This window comes from Accipiter gentilis, chromosome 18 (assembly GCF_929443795.1).
Source record: "Accipiter gentilis chromosome 18, bAccGen1.1, whole genome shotgun sequence".
Lineage (NCBI taxonomy): Eukaryota > Metazoa > Chordata > Aves > Accipitriformes > Accipitridae > Astur > Astur gentilis.
Genome location: NC_064897.1, coordinates 8,470,325 through 8,486,714, shown reverse-complemented (window position 1 = coordinate 8,486,714; position 16,390 = coordinate 8,470,325). Strand labels below are relative to the sequence as shown.

The window sequence follows — 16,390 nt, the reverse complement described above, 5'->3', positions numbered from 1 at the left end:
GACTTCTTAACTTATGGCTCTTCCAGTGCCCATCAGGACACTACCTTTATTGTGCACAGTTTCATTCACCACAGTTTACCTGGATGCAGTGCTGAAGTCTCCCCAGAGGTCTGTGGTAGCTGATGCTGGTGTCTTGGCTGCAGATGCAGGAGCATCTAAGTCTAATAGAATATCTAAGTTGGAAGGAGGAAGAAAAAAAAAAAAAAAAAAAAAAAAATCAAGCTAATCAACAAGAAAACCCCACAAGCATTTAAAGTGTCACCTTACACAAACTGCTAGATGCAGGGGCGGAGAATCTTTGAAGGGACTCCTGCTCTCCTTCCAGAAGAAGGGAGTTAGACTTTTTTTAAGGATTTTTTTTTTTTTTTTTTAATAGCAGCTCCTTTTGCTGAATGTGCATGGAGACTCCAGCTCATGCTGCAGGGGTACATCACCTTCAAGAACTATGCAGTCTCCACCTAGCATACCAACTGGCAGATTTGTGACATATTACCTCTCCCAGTAGACATAAGGCTCAGACTCAGCCCAAGCTCAGTAATCATAACAGCTGCCAAACAGGCATCACCTTAACAGTACAAACCATGCACTGGAGCCCAGCCCTATTCAGAAACTTGTGGTTTCTTCTCACTCCGATCTGTGTACAGCACTGCTAAAATCTCTGCCTTCACAAGAGTATCATCAGCTCTGCAGACACCTCTGTATGGTCAGACTTTTAGTACAGAATCCAGAAGACTGCAGCAACCTCTTTGTTACAGAATCACAGAATGGTATGGGTTGGAAGGGACCTTTAAAGATCACCTAGTCCAACCCCCCTGCCAGGGACACCTTCGACTAGACCTGGTTGCTCAAAGCCCCATCCAACCTGGCCTTGAACACTTCTAGTGATGGGGCATCCACAACTTCTCTGGGCAACCTGTTCCAGTGTCTTACCACCCTCATCATAAAGAATTTCCTCCTTATATCTAATCTAGATCTAGCTTCTTTCAGTTAAAAACCTGTGCCTCTTGTCCTGTCACTACAGGTGCTGGTAAAACATCTCTCTCCATCTTTCTTATAAGCCCCCTCTCTAAGCATTGAAAAGCCACAATAAGGTCTCCAAAACAACCGGAAGAAAGAAGGAGAAGCTTTGCTTGGTTAGTTTGGCTAGCTGGAATTTCCTCAAGGCAGACCAGAATGAGACACTCACAGGACATCCGGGGAGCTAGTATGGAGAGTACACAGGGCAGAGTTGGAGGCGGGTCTCACCACCCTCATCGTAAAGACTTTATTCTTTACATCCAATGTAAATCTACCCTCTTTCAGTTTAAACCTTTGCCCCTTGTCCTTCACTAAAGGCCCTGGTAAAAAGTCTCTCTCCGTCTTTCTTACAAGCTCCCTTTATATGTCAAAAGGCTGCAATAAGGTCTCCCCGGAGCCTTCTCTTCTCCAGGCTGAACAACCCCAACTCTCTCAGCCTTTGTTTACAGAAGAGGTGTTCCATCCCTCTGATCATTTTCATGGCCCTCCTCTGGACCCACTCCAACAGGTCCATGTCCTTCTTGTACTGGGGACCCTGGAGCTGGACACAGTACTCCAGGTGGGGCCTCAAGAGTGGAGTAGAGGGAGAGAATCACCTCCATCAACCTGCTGGCCATGCTTCTTTTGGTGTGGCCCAGAACGTTACTGGCTGCAAGAGCACATTGCTGGCCCATATCCAATTTTTCATCCACCAGTATCCCCAAGTCCTTGTCAGGGCTGCTCTCAGTCTGTGCACCCTCTAATGTGTATTGATACTGGTCATTACCCCACTGCAGGTGCAGGACCTTCAACTTGGCCTTGTTGAACCTCATGTGTATAAATATATATATATATATATGTATATGTGTGTGTGTATATATGTGAAGTTCAACATATATGTTTTATTATTTTCATATATATTTATATAAAATTATATACATATTTTTAAAATAAACTGCTATACCCACAATACCACTATACTTTACACCTCTTTCTGCGGCTCATACTAAAGCTTCCTCTCTCCCTATTCAAAGCCACTTAAAAAGTGCTTTTCCTGCATCTTTCAACAACAACCACAACCCTATCTATATTATTCTGAAGAAAGCAAGTGACTGTGCAGTACTTTTCTGGACACCCTACACAGCTCTGCCAGTGTCCATAAAGCACAAACAAATTCAGAAAAATCCAACTATTTGAATTTCATACCCAAACCCCCACAGATCATTTTGACCAAGTCACTTGTAGCTCCTGTCCTTGCAATAGGAGAAACCAACACTATCCTTCTTGCAAGGAGAACAAGCAGGTATTATTAAACAAGCACGGAGATCCTCAGGTCAAAGAGAGCAAAGCCCTCATGTCTCACAGGGCACTGCTGGCACTAGATCGAGCACTGGTTCCCTGAAGCAGGCCTCAGTCCTCTCTATGCACCTACTAGTGTCTGACAGACCATTTGCTCTATGCTAATGTTTACCTGCACTGCTCACATTACTGGATTTCAGCACGGGTGGTGGCGTCACATGGTTGGCAATGGCTGCGGAGGAAGGGGGAGGTATAGGAGGGACTGCAATTTTGCCTCCTGGTGGGGGTGGCAGCAGGCTTAGGCCCCCTGATCCAGACACACGGGGCTTGGCTGCTCCTCCTTTCTTTGTCGTCATGTTCTGTATAAAAAGAAAGGACAAGTGAGGAAGAGTCTCCACTGGCATATCCAGAGACAGAAGGAGGGTAAACTGGGCTCTTACCCCGATGTTCAGTTTGATGGTCTGCCCTTCCTTAAACCCTAAGTCTAATTTGGGACGTGTGTCAGCTTCCTGGGACTCCTTGGAGATCTCAGTCTCCTGCTTCACCCACCTAAGAGAGGAAGACATTAGACCCTGTGACAAAGGGGAACAGGGTTTCAGAAAAATGCATGGTTCCTCTCCCAATCCCACCAAAAAACTACCTTGCCTTGTCAAACCAGCTACTTCCCTACTCCCAGTGTAGTACAGCAAAAAGCTGGGACCACCGCAAACCCAAGAGACTGCCTAACGCTGCACCTGTAGCATCACAGGACTTAAGCTTAAGACTTGCAGATCTGACCCTGCAGACTCTCAGCTTGCATGACAGTTGGCAGCAGACACTCAAGTGTCCCTGATGGAGCCAGAGTAGGGCTTCATGACCATCCCAAGGAAGCCTGCACTAAACAAACATGCACCACCACCCGCCGTGTTCTACAGGCCAGAGGAAAAACAGCATTCTAGAAAAGCACAACTCACTTGAAGTGATCCTGCAAAGAGACGTTGAAGTCAAAGGCATCACCACGATCCGTGAAGCCAATGCCTATAAAAGCACTTCGTCCTAGCAAGGAGACAGGAGGGGTCATTGGACGTGCCCTGCAAACGGGCCTTTGTGTTCATTCACTCCAAAATCCTTCTGCTTCTCCTAAACCACTCTGTGCTACCTCCCTCTGACAGACCTGCAGCTGGGCACCAGCAGCTCACAGCAGTTCATTGTTCCTAGCCTTCAGGATGCACCCTTCTTCCCACACAGCACTCTCAGAAACCAAATGTTCCTTCCCAGCCCCTGGACTCTGTGCAATGTAGAGAATCCTCCTCTGTTAACCTTGCCTTCCTACCCCTCCAGGCACACTACCCAGCCTTTTCAGCGCTCCCAACACCATTCCAATGCCCCTTGCATATACCCAGCTCCATCAGGCTAAGTCTCCTCCAGCGCTAGCACTTGGCACATACACGATCCCTCAACTCACCAGTCCCATCCTGAATTCGAATGACAAAATAGCGGCTGGAATCTGTCACAGTCTCTACTGCAATGCCAGGGTACTGATCTATAGGAGCCTGGGCAAAGAGTTCTCCTGCAGACAAAGAACTGGGTGTTAAGGAGAGCAGCCTCTTGCTAAAGCGTGGCCCGGGCTGCCACGCACAGCTTTGACCGGGCTTAGAAACACAGGCTTGTGAGCAGCAATCACAGTCACAGCCTTGCCAAACCACAGCCTTTCCCTTACCTGAAACCTTATCCTCCAGTTTTATGTATGCAGTTTTGCCTTTGGAGGTGACACGGAGCCGCCCTGTCCAGTCCGGATGGTCCAGTTTCCAGTCAGATGCCCTGAAAAGAAAAGCAACTGTTCACTGACCATACATCAACCCCTCCACTTCTGCCCAACCACCTCAGCAAATGCCTCTGCTCCCAAACCTTCAATGCCTGCAGCTGCCTTATTCCACTTCTCCCCCCAAGCGATATACAAGGTCTCAGCTCCTCTCCGTTGCTGCCAGTCAACACACACAGCTCTGACTGGCCTCTTTCCTCTACGTAGAGGGAAATAGATACAGTCCAGAGAATATCAACTCTGGCTTTACCTTTATAAGCTTACAGATGAGAGGAGACTGAAACCCAGTGACTGACTTGGAACAGTAAACCCAGAAGCGACTAATAAGTGACTTGAGAGCATCAGGAAGACTCCCAAAATTAATTAATAACATGCTGAAAAGCCACTCCATTATTCTACCCCATTGTAAAATAATATCAAGTACTTCCAAACCTAGTGGCAGCTAGCTTACACTAGGTAAAACATCATACACACAGCCATCTTGACGAGCCCATCAAACTTTTTGCTACAGACTGTTGTGAAGGGAAAAAAGCAAGGAAAAAAGAAAGAGAGAAAAACCTCAAGCTACAGGATTTTAGAACTGGAAACAAACACCTGCAGCCAGGCACAACATCCACAGTGGCAACAGTCTGCCAAGTTCAGCCAGTAGCACCAACACCCGCCAGCGCTTCAGAGCGCAAACCCCCGTCTCCAGCAAGTCTATGGGCACAGCTTACAAAGTCACACTCCACTGGCTTCAGCTAAAGAGAGGGAAAGCATTTCTAATTCCTGCTCCTGCCATCTCTTCTTAAAAATCACACTGGACCCCCTCCTGGCTTCCTCCCCGCTACCGTGAGAGCCAACAAGCCGAAATTCAACGTACCATTATGACACACCTGACTCGCATCCCAGCAAACCAGGCAAACTGGGAGCGGAGATCAGCTCTGCCTGCCAAACCAAGTTACTCGGGCGCCTTCGCCTCCCGCACACGATTAACAGAGCAGCCCCGGCTCCTCCACAGCAGGGAGGGAAATGGCTCCCGATTTTAGGCGCGGAAGAGGCGACTCGAGTCCCCCAAAACTGCAGCCGGTGGGGGCGAAGGCCTCAGGGAACAGGCCTGACTCGCTTGCGGCCACAGGCCACGGCTTCCCCAGGCCCCGCTCGGGGCGAGGACGCGCTTTCCCCGGCCCAGCCCCCGGCTGCCCCTGCCCGCCCTGCCCGCGGGGCTGCGGCCGCAGCCCCGCGGGCAGGGCGGGCAGGGGCAGCCGGGGGCTGGGCCGAGCCAGAGCGATGCCGGGCCCCTCGCGTCCCCTCACCTGTACCCACGGTTGGAAGTGCGCGGCGGGATGCGGTAAACGTTGACATCGGGCTTCACACAGAGGACCGACTCGTACTCCAGCTCGGCCGCCGCCATCTCGGCCGTCAACACCGACAAACCGCGGCGAAGAGCGAGGGGCGAGGAGCCTAATAACCGGGGGCGCTTCCGACCGCCATCTTTGATGAGGGCAGACACCGCCCGCGGCGGCCGGGCGGGAAGCAGGGCATGTCGGTAAGGCGTGGGAGGAGAAGGCATCTTGGATCCTGGCAGTGACGTGCGGGGGCGGGGAGGCGGCCATCTTGGGGTCGGTTCTGACACAGCAGCGCGGGCTGGCGCCATCTTGGAGCCTGGCAGTTCCCTCACAGGGCCTGGCGCGGCCATGTTTGGTTCGGGCTGATGAAGCGGTGCCGGGCGCCATCCCGGACCTGGGCGCAGCCATGCTGGGAGCGGGCGGAGCCGGGCGGGCTAACACTCCCCTGGGAAGGCCGAGGTCCCGGTCCCGGGGGCTGGGGTGCCCTGAGCTGCCAGCAGACCCCCGGGGCACAGCGGCGGGCAGGGGGAGCGAGGGGCGTTGAGCGTGGGGATGCCCTGAGCTGCCGTCCTCCCGCCAGCCCGGTACGCGGGAGAAGCTACGGCTGGGATGGGCCGAAACGTGGGGCTGGGTTTTGTGCTGCCACACGAATATCTGGGGGGTGAACCCCTGCGCACCCTCCGCAGTGGGCCTGGGCACTTCTCCGCAGCGTGGTTTTCTTTCCTGCAGCCTTGGGCCAAAGCTTGGGTTTTAAGTGAAAGTGGATTTTCGCGTGGCCAGTGGTGCTGGGATCAAGAGGCCTTTGGTAAAAGGAGCAAACTGAAGAGAAAACACAACGCAAACCGTTACAAGTTTTGCAGCTAGAAGCGGTGAAAATGCCTGCTACGCAAAGGTTAATTTCAGGAGTGTGACTTTCCAGAAATGTGACCAAAATAAGTGTATAGGTACTGTTCTATTTATCAATATGGTTAGACTAGTAGCATTTAAACTGCTAATTTTTTTTAATAGTGATCTCTCAGTGAAGACGGGTGTTGACATTTACTGCTACACATTAGCCTATGCCTGAATCTCTACGCTACTAAATGCTTACTCTGAAAACTAGCAGAAAAGTCCTGAGAAAAGTTACAAAGTTACATACCCACAGAGCCGGGGGTGGGCATAGGATGGGCTAGTTGTACTGGGGAGTAACAGTTTATTTCTGGGGGTAAAGCAAGAAGTGAATGAAAAAGCACTAAGTTTGAGGAACTATTTTTTTCCAGTATGAAATGGTGTTAGTTAATGCAGTGAGAACTGAAATGGTATTGTTTCTTGCTGTTTGCAGAGGTAAGTGGAACAAAGGATGGTAATGAACTCAATCGTAGCAGTCAAACAAGCTGTCCCTCCGTCAGGCCAAATGTCCAACTAGCCCAGCATTGTATCTCTGACAGTGCCTGGTGCAGAAAAACTTTGAAACAAAGGGAGTGTGTGCTGCTGGTTCCGTAGATCTAGTAAGTGAAGCTATTTTGAGGCCAAGGACAGGAATAGTCTTTGGTCATTAAGACTAAAAAAGTAGGATACTTGTAATTTAACTAGCATATCTAAATGTAACTGGCCTAGTTTTCCCCAGAAATTATCTTGACAGCTGTATGAGTAGATAAACAGGAAAGATGCATGACTGGTGTGAGCTAAGTACCTTAACAGATACAGAATGACGCATATGCGCAGGTTCCTTTTCCCCTTCCTCTCTGCCAGCTTTCTCTGCCTCCCTGCAGTGGGAAGGAGGGGCTAACACGCTCTGCTTTGTGGCAGATTTTGATGCCCCAGGGAGCAGAGGCCCATACCCTGCTGTGTGGGTGCCCTGCCAGGCTGCACACTGGCGTGGACAGACACCTGCCTGGGAAGAGAGACTTGAACCCTTTCATGCAGCCTGTGCAAGAACTAGTAGGAATACAGGGCAGGGATACTCAATGCAGATATGTGCCACAGTGTAAAAGAAGGCTCTGCCTCCCTGCTTGCAATATGCCAGTGTTAAATTGCTTACCAGAATGCCAGAATTAAGGCAAAGAAAGAGGTTAATGGGAGGTAAACCTTGGAGAAGAACAGAGCTGCTTAAAGAAAGCCTGTGAAACAGTACAGAGTTACACTTTCCTAGTATACTAGCCTACCAATCTGTAGTATAAGGGCTTTGTGGGCCAGGGGTTTAGTATGCATTTGTTAGCAGTATTTTAATAGACTTTCCTTCTGTGGATTCATCTTTGCTTTTTCATCATTGCTTTTTTAAACTTTCACTTTTGGTTACCCATATCATCCCTGGAGCCATGAATCTAATTGTGCAATATGAAAAAGTGTAATTTTTTGTTTTCAAACTTCTACCTGATCATTTCATTTGTTACCTCCTAGTTCTTGTGCTATAAGAATTCATGTCACCTTCTCCATGTGTCTCTCATACTGCCACTTAGATGTCACTTTCCCAAGGTGAAGCATTCTCGTCTATTTAGCTTGTCCACCAAAAGAAGCTATTCTGAGCCATGGCTATTTAGTCGTCATTTGCTGTATAATTTCTGATTCTATAATTGTTTTTAAGATCGAGGACCAGTACAGCATTCAGTATTCAAGAAGCAACTGAATAATTCCTGTTATATTTACCTTTTGAATGGCATTGCATGTTGACATGATTTTTCATAGAACTTTCTGCGCTGACTGCTAAGTTTCTTCTTTGAATGGTAATAACTTATCTGGAGTACATCACTCTATGTATAGTTATGGTTGCTTTTCAAAATTGAATAATTCACAATTAGCAATATTAAATTTTGCCTGCCTCTTTATTGTGCTGTCATTCAGTGTACCACAATTCTCCTACAGTTCTTCTAGAAGGAGAGCATCTAAGACGAGAGAGTGGCAAAGGGCCAACTTTTAGAAGGCATGTGAGGAAAGGTGCACAAGCAGCACCGGGACACCAGGAATACATCTCCCATTCAATTCCATTGAGACTTAACCAGCAGAGAACATAACGTTCTTCTGTCTTTCAAACAAGCATCACTGAACCAAGAAAATACAAAGCACTACCAATAATAGCTAAAGTTTTTAATTTTTTAACTTTTTTTAAAGGATTAAGCAGTGGGGTTGAAAACTTGAAGGAGAACATATTTAAAATCAGACTATGAAAGCAATGGAGGATCCATATTCTTCCCACACAGAAATCTTCAATGAATGAAAACCAAGGAATAGCAGAAATCTTGGATGGAACTCCACAATGTTCAATCATATGCGGTGTGCAAATAAAAAGGCCTACACAAGTAGGGTAATAAAATGCAGGGTTCATGCCAATCTGTAGGTAGCCTTATAATAAACCATGCAGAAGAATCATTTTGGCTTTTGGTTTGCTTTTTGCTTTGCTTACATAAGAAAAAAAATAAGGCATTGTCCAGAAATGCACTTAATAGGTGGACCAAACATTTGGAATTTCCCTTCTCTGCACAGAAGGTACAGGGGAAACCAGTCTCACAAAATGACTCATTAGATAGATAACTTAAAGATTAATCCCAAGATGAGCATTTTTACGAAACAGTCCAAATATTATTTCAAATGGTGTTTCCTTCACTGAAAATGCCCTGGCAAAACATCTGACACAAACACTCGACCAGTACTGAGAACCTGTTGTTGTGAAGAGCTACTTTTTAATTATGTATGATGTACGTATGTACCAGTTTTGCCAAGCTTTCTTCCCAGCTTGGTGTCCAAAGTTTGCGCTTAGCTGGTCTTACTCAGCAATGTATAAAAATGCCTTGGGGTCATTCAGTAGATTTTCTGAGTAGGGGAGTCTGAGGAATACTAGTGCAGGGCAACCCTGCAGATACTTGATATTTCTGGAGAGTCCCTATGAAATTAAGTGCACAGTTGTAACGATGAAAACAAGCGCATAGCAAACAGTGGCCACCAGGCCAATGCAGTATGCTTTCTAGAGAAACAGTTGTGCTAGCTATAGCTAAGATTTATAGGGAGAGTTTTGGACAGGTTTTTTTAGGAAGTTGGGTTTGCCATATACACAAGGAACATTCAGGGTCTGTGAAAAATCATAGCTATCTAGTCACGCCACCTGCGGGGAAACAAATGGGAGATCTGAGGGGGGCTGCAAAGCTTGGTAGAACTACAGAAGAAGTAGTAGAAATATGAAATACAAATGGAATTCTCAGTTCTTGCCAAAGTGTTTTGAAGACAACCTGCATGCTCTTGCAGGAGGGAGGCTTTTGCAAATATATTGATCACATTTTTAGAACTGTATGTGGGTGTAACTATTTAGTAACTGATAGACTGGTGCAGTTTTGAAATAACAAACCTGAAACAGCAATATAAATGGTAACTTGCATCAAGGTTTTAGCCAACTTGTTGTGGTGGCCAGTTGAGTCTATACATCAAGTTAAACTTCAGTATGAACATCCTTATAGACAAGCTGATGGCCTATGGGCTGGATAAATGGACAGTGAGGTGGATTGAATAGTAGCTGAACTGCTGGGCTCAGAGGGTGGTGATCAGAAGAACAGAGTCCAGCTGGAGACTGGTCACTAGAGGTGTGCAGCTGCAGTTGACACTGGTTCCAGTACTGTTTAACTCTTCATTAATGATCTGGATGATGAAGCAATGTTCACTCTCAACAAGTTTGCAGATGATACAAAACGGGTAGGAGTGGCTGATGTACCAGGTGTTTGCTACCATTCAGAGGAACCTGGACATGCTGGACAACTGGGCAGACAGGAACCTCGTGAAGTTCAAGAAGAAGTGCAAAGTCCTGCACCTGGGGAGGAAGAACCCCATGCACTAAATACAGGCTGGGGGCTGACCACCCGGAAAGCAGCTTTGCAGAGAATGATGATGTTGTGGTCCTGGTGGACAGAAAGCTGAACATAAGCCAGCAATGCGCCCTCGCAGCAAAGAATGCCAATAGCTGCCTGGGCTAGATTAGGTGTGTCGCCAGTAAGGGAGGTGATCCTTCCCCTCTACTCAGCGCTGGTGAGGCCACATCTGGAGTGCTGGATCCAGTTCTGCACTCCTCAGTACTAGAGAGATATGGACACAGTGGAGTGAAATTTGTGGAGAACAGCTAAGGTAATTAAGGGACTGGTACACCTGTCATGCAAGGAGAGGCCGAGAGAGCTGGGACTGTTCAACCTGGAGAAGAGAAGGCTCAGGGGGATATCATCTATCTGATGGGAGAGTTTAATGGGAGATGGAGCCAGGCTCTTCTCGGTGGTGCCTGGTGACAGGACAAGAGGCAGTGGGCACACACACACAGAAAGTTCCATCTGAACACAAGAAAACAGGTTTTTATGTGAGGGTGGTTGAACACTGGAACAGGTTGCTTGAAGTCTGTGGAGTCTCCTTCTGCGGAGATACTCAAACCTGACTGGACAGAGTCCTGGGCAACCTTCTCTAGCTGACCCTGCTTTGAGCGGTGGAGTTGGGCTAGACAGTCTCCAGACAGTCTTCCAACTTCACCTATTCCGTGATTCTGTGAATTAGAGCCTTTCTAAGCTAACTCGGTCTGTTTATCATGAGGGGAAGGGAGAGATCCAGAAGAGAAGAGTGCAGTGTGGTGATCTGGGATAACCATCAAAGTGGCAAGTCAAAGACCTGGTCTGATCTAAGTGACCATTTTAGGAAAGTAACAAAATGTCTTTTTTTTCTTCCTTGCTCCACCTCCTTTGAGTGTCTATGTCATTAGGCCCTTTTTGCTGAGGCGCAAACCGCTTCGCTAGTCAAACTGCTTTAAAAGGTCCGTTGATCTAGAAACCTAGGCAGAGAGGTACCACATCATCTCATCACAGTCCAGGGTGAGCTGACTGAAGATAAAGTGCTTGCTGTGTCAAGGTTGGCTGCAGGGGAGAGGTTTTAACTGGGGGATCAGAGCTGGCCAACCCTTGGCCAAGAGGAGCCCATAGCAGTACCTCCTGTCAACACTTTCTGTCTGGGTCTGACGCATCCCCCAGGAAAGATGGCAGCTGAGAATAAGATGCAGCTAGAGGCGTTTTCCTGGCAGGCTGCTGACAGCCTGTCTGTCCATCCTTGGGGGTACAGCCCAGCCCTGGCCTGCCTTCCTGTTCCTGGTTTCACGGGGGTTGTGTTGGAGGCAGCATTTGTGTGTTGCACAGAGATGTGCTCAGGAGCGGAACTCTGCTCTGTCCTGGTTCATTTTCCAGACCAAAACCAAAATACCGAGGCTGATTCTCGTATGTATGGGCTTTGTCTTTCCTGCTAGCCGTCTTGATTTCCCAAATTGGGAGGGGTGAAGGGGAACCCTATTGTTGCACAGTTGAAATGCCTTGCCCTAGATGTCTTTTCTTTTTATAGTCTTGCGACATTTTGTGCTATCAGCATTTCAGTTGACCACTTCTAACTTTTCATCAGTCAAGTTACTTCTTTAAAACAAAACAAAACAAGACTTTAAATACCCTGAGTGGTCAAAAATCAGATTAAAATCCCTTTGACATGACCAGTTATGGTTTTCTGAGTACAATGTTCTGTATTTGGTGAACTAAGATGTCTCAGGCTGGGACAGAAGCTGATCTGGATTGATAAGAACCCCAGAAATGGGATTAGCTAGGTGAATGTGCTGATCTGATAAAACATGGAAGTGGCTAAAGGACAACAGATCAGACACCTGATGGTGGCATGGCAGGGTTTAGAATTGTGAATTACATCAAGCAAAGGTCAGCGTTACATGAACAGGCAAGGCATCTGATTCAGTTGTCTTACAGAAACTGAAGTCTGTGCCTGTGCCTATCATTCCCTTGCTTTCTATTCTTTGACTCAGGGCACTGTCTTAGTTTGACAGGGTTGACAGAGCTTCTTTTGGTTCCACTGTTTATTTTATCAGCAGATCATATCTAAAACTTCAAACATGAGTCATTCTAAGCCTTTCCTGCAGAGTGGAAGAACATACTTTGCACACACAGGAAAAAAGCAGTTCCTATAATGTCACGTGAGTTTCTTTTTTCAGTCAGTCCAGAGACAGGACTCGTGGTACTTGCTCCCTGACACACCGAAAAATACCTGCTTCACTCCGGTAGGTATAATAAGCTGCAGAATTCTGTTTTCCTCGTCAACTTGCAATTTCTTGTTCTTCACTCCTGAAAACCTCTCTCTCCCCTCCAGTTCCCTCTTCCATTTTCATAACCACATAGCAGCCCTTTTAGCACTCTTGAAACCATAGCATGGGCAGTATCTTCTTATTAATTCATCGCTCAGTTTGCTTTGGAGTAGGATTTGTATTACTATATTTACAGCATTCCTTGATGCCCTATCCCCTCCATACCATCTTCTGTAGCTATATGGGGAGGCAGCAAGATGCAGCTCTTGCAGCACTGTTCTCCAGTTGTCCCTGTAAAAGTCACTTCTGCGTGTTATCAGCAAGACCACAGGAAATGGAACAAACTTGTTAGAATGTTAAGTCCCCAGCTGCCTTCCAGAGACTTCTTTCATAGCTTTCCTTGCAGGTCATCCTCACCTAAAAGCCTCTTAGCAATTGTTAACAGAAAGTGGTAAATTACAATGTTTGTTGCAACTGTTTATCTCATTTTCTTTGTGGTGAAGTGGTTCTAAAACTTAATGCATCACTCCACATTTAGACTATATGTTATGCAAGAGATCGATGCTTTGGAATTTTTTTTAATTTTTTTTTTTTTTTTTATAATATTGATATTTAGTCCTGCACACAAGAGTCCCTGTCTGGCATTTAAGTACTGGCATAATAGAGGTTAAAATAAAATCAGTCTGGGTTTTCTTACTCATGTCTCCTCAGTTGCTTCTGCAGGCTGTATTCAGCTCTGACCTATGCAGTTTCCTTGTGTTCTGGTAATACTTTTAGGGACCTTTCAGCAACACAGCTGTCTTCATTAGATTCAGCAACGTTTTAGTTAACAGGGATTTTTATAAACAATTCTATTAATGCCTAAAGGATGAAGGTCAGGTTCTTTTTCTCAGCTTTATCTTGACTTTGCTAGATTTCCTTTACTTTCCTTTCTAAATTTACTAATATCTAAGTCCAAAAATAATTGAGCAATTAAAGTTTTTCCACTACTACCATCACTTAAGTATTCTGTGGCTCAGCTTCATTGTCTTGCAATGACATCCTCTCTTATGCCTAAAATGGCTTAAGAACATAACTGCTATTACTCTGTATTTTAATTTTTCTTTCTACAACTAAACCTCTGTCTGTTCTTCTTAAACCATGCATTTCTTGCCTTTTGCCTCATCAAGACTAGCTTTCCAAGGAACCAGCAGAGACCTCAGAACAAAAGCAGGGTGAAGGAAGTGCTTACTGAGACTTCCCTAAAAATACCCCTTAGCAAACAGAGTTGCTGTCCTGTCTGTTCTATTGCTGATGTCCTGAAAGTGGAGCAGGGATACTTCATCAAGATAAGCATTGCTTTCTTAACCTAAACCTATTATTTCACTGGTTATGCCAGAAGAAATCACTCATTTTAAAGGGAAAAGGAACTAAAATGCTGACTTCTGTTTCTGAAGAAGCGTACACAAAGCTGGAAATGGATCAGGAAAGACACCTGGTGACAGTGCAGGCATGTGAATAGAGAGCTCCGCTTTAGAGTGGAGACTAAAAAGAACCAGACTGAAATCAAGGGGGATGACAGAGGTAGGAGAACTTCAGCGCGTTACAACCCCCCTGTTTGAATAGTGGGGCTTATGTAGCTTGGCCACCATGAGAATGATGAAGGTGTACAATGGTCAGATTACTAAGCCTTTAGCACAAACTTGCATTGACCGATGCTTTTGTACCCTGACTGCTCTGTACCGTCACCTGACTCAGAGGTGCTTCAGTACAGATAAAGAGAAGAATTTGGGGACGAGGGTGTGAATTGCCTACTGATTTGCTTTCTGTTTTGTAGCTACAGAATGCTTCAACTCCTGGGTAACAGCAGTTCACATGAACAGGCTGCTGCATATTATGCATCAGAATCCATTGTCTCCATTGCTATCTTCATCATCGTTATCATCATAGGTATCCCAGGCAACGGATTGGTGATCTGGGTAGCTGGTCTGAAAATGAAAAGGTCTGTGAACATTGTCTGGTTCCTAAACCTTGCTGTGGCTGACTTCATATGCTGTTTGTCCTTGCCGTTTTCCGTTGTTCACCTGGCCCTCCATGAACACTGGCCATATGGTTGGTTCCTCTGCAAAGTCATTCCATCAGTCATAATCTTCACCATGTTTGCTAGCGTCTTCCTACTCATGACCATCAGCATTGACCGGTGCCTCCTTGTGATGAAACCTGTCTGGTGTCAAAATCATCGAACAGTGAAATTTATATCACTAATATGCAGTGGCATTTGGATCCTGGCCTTCATTTTCTGCTGTCCTGTCTTCCACTACCGTAATACTAGCACTCATGATGGCAAAACTGAGTGTGGGTACAATTTTGGAGATGATGAGGTGCTAGATTATATGAATGATTCTGTAAATGAGTTAGGGGAAGAATACTCACTTTTAGTCTACAATGGTAACGACTCATGGGGAAATTACTATGAAGGTGATTATTCTGTATCCCTTGCCTTAGTGGTAATAAACATCACTAGGGCTGTCTTTGGCTTTGTACTCCCCTTTGGCACAATGGCAGTTTGCTATGCCCTTATTGCTTTCAGAATGCGTGCAAATCAGTTTCACAAGCCACACAGCAGGATGCTGCGAACAATTGTGCTCATGGTGGCTGCGTTCTTCATCTGCTGGGCTCCATACCATGTAGTTGGGATTCTGTCCCTTGTACCTACTCTTGGAACAGGACTGAGCGAGTCACTGATCCTCTGGGATCACCTCTCTACAGCACTTGCATACGCCAACAGCTGCATCAACCCCTTGCTCTATGTTTTTGTGGGACGGGACTTCAGGGCAAAGGCACGGCAGTCACTGCAAGGAATCTTGGAAGGTGCCTTTACTGAGGAGCCAACACGTTCGATCACTTACTCCCTTCACGGAAACAAGACTTCAACAGAGAAGGACGTTAGCAGCACAGTGTAATGCAGGACTTCTGATTGCTGCTGTAGAAAGAGCAAGCTATGGCTCTGCACATCAGTCACTCTCTACTTAACTTTTTTTTTGCTCCAACATCAGATCCACACACAGGGCACTGAGATGGTTCAGATCAGAACAGCTACCCCGCTTTATATCCTACTCGAGAGATGGGAAGTTGGAAGTACCAAGAGTGATAATGAGGGAAGACTAGTGAAGCAGGAGACACAGAGTACTTCAGCCTTTGAAGGGCACAGGCTTGCAGAGTGATTTGCGGTGGGATCATGTAGTTCAACCTCTGAATTGCTAGATGAGAATGTCATTACAGTTATTTTCCTATGTCTATGTTCTACGTCTGTCTCTGATAAAGCGCAGGTGAAACTAACTTTGATGGCTCTCCTCGGAATCTTGTCATCCCACCTTTCCTCTCCCTGGAACTAAACTTGGGGTCTGAGGGGTTTTTTTCCCTGAAGATTTCCCTAGAGGGTAGTGCTACATTTTCTTACAGCAATGCATTAGGACAGCACTTGCCCCAGTCAGCTGCATAGAACTGACTTTCATGCCCTGGTAGATGCCCATGATATTTCTTTGTCCCAGCAAATACATCCCTGTACAGTAGTAACTGGTCCAATGCAGATGCTGTAGCTACGTTCGTTAGCATGCACTCACTGACTGTCTCCCCAACACTCCCTCCGCCACCAGAGTCCCAAATCTTCCTTTTAGGAAATAGTCCGAGACTATCCAAATGTACATATGCATTTTAAGATGGCACACAAGCAGAATTTCAGTAACTGCAGTCATTGATGTACCAGATTAGGTGGCTGCTGGACTATCAGTCATTTGGTAAAACCTTGGAATTGAGAAGAGATAACCTCCATTCTGACCCCAAGAAGGTGGGGAACGAGCCTGTTGCGGCACAGCCCTGTCCTGCTCTCGTAACTACAAGACAGATTAACTTCTCATGTCTTTC

The 16,390-nt window shown here is 46.3% G+C and overlaps 2 protein-coding genes across 6 annotated transcripts in view; one reads left to right on the top strand and one right to left on the bottom strand.

The window, feature by feature from the left end:
• Nucleotides 1–5,747, bottom strand: part of NECAP1 (NECAP endocytosis associated 1) — an 18,625-nt gene extending 12,878 nt beyond the window's left edge. For both annotated transcript variants that reach the window (XR_007508793.1, XM_049822613.1), the window contains exons 1-7: nt 5,392–5,747; nt 3,995–4,095; nt 3,740–3,844; nt 3,249–3,330; nt 2,736–2,844; nt 2,468–2,654; nt 80–173 (exon numbers count right to left, since the gene is read on the bottom strand). Coding sequence is in view for 1 of the 2 variants with exons in the window: in XM_049822613.1 (XP_049678570.1) it covers nt 80–173; nt 2,468–2,654; nt 2,736–2,844; nt 3,249–3,330; nt 3,740–3,844; nt 3,995–4,095; nt 5,392–5,732 (1,019 nt within the window). In the remaining variant the exon portion in view is untranslated. The remainder of the gene's footprint in view (nt 1–79; nt 174–2,467; nt 2,655–2,735; nt 2,845–3,248; nt 3,331–3,739; nt 3,845–3,994; nt 4,096–5,391) is intronic.
• Nucleotides 5,536–16,390, top strand: C3AR1 (complement C3a receptor 1). 4 transcript variants are annotated; one of them, XM_049822611.1, is made up of 3 exons: nt 11,087–11,627; nt 12,398–12,463; nt 14,304–16,389. In XM_049822611.1, the coding sequence occupies exon 3, from the start codon at nt 14,311–14,313 to the stop codon at nt 15,427–15,429; it is 1,119 nt and encodes a 372-aa protein (XP_049678568.1). In that variant the 5' UTR covers nt 11,087–11,627; nt 12,398–12,463; nt 14,304–14,310; the 3' UTR covers nt 15,430–16,389. The 4 variants fall into 4 exon arrangements, 3 of the variants coding, with proteins under 3 accessions (XP_049678567.1, XP_049678569.1, XP_049678568.1); XR_007508792.1 differs by lacking the exons at nt 11,087–11,627; nt 12,398–12,463; nt 14,304–16,389 and adding exons at nt 5,536–5,624; nt 6,154–6,223; XM_049822610.1 differs by lacking the exons at nt 11,087–11,627; nt 12,398–12,463 and adding an exon at nt 5,551–5,624 and having other exon boundaries at nt 14,304–16,390.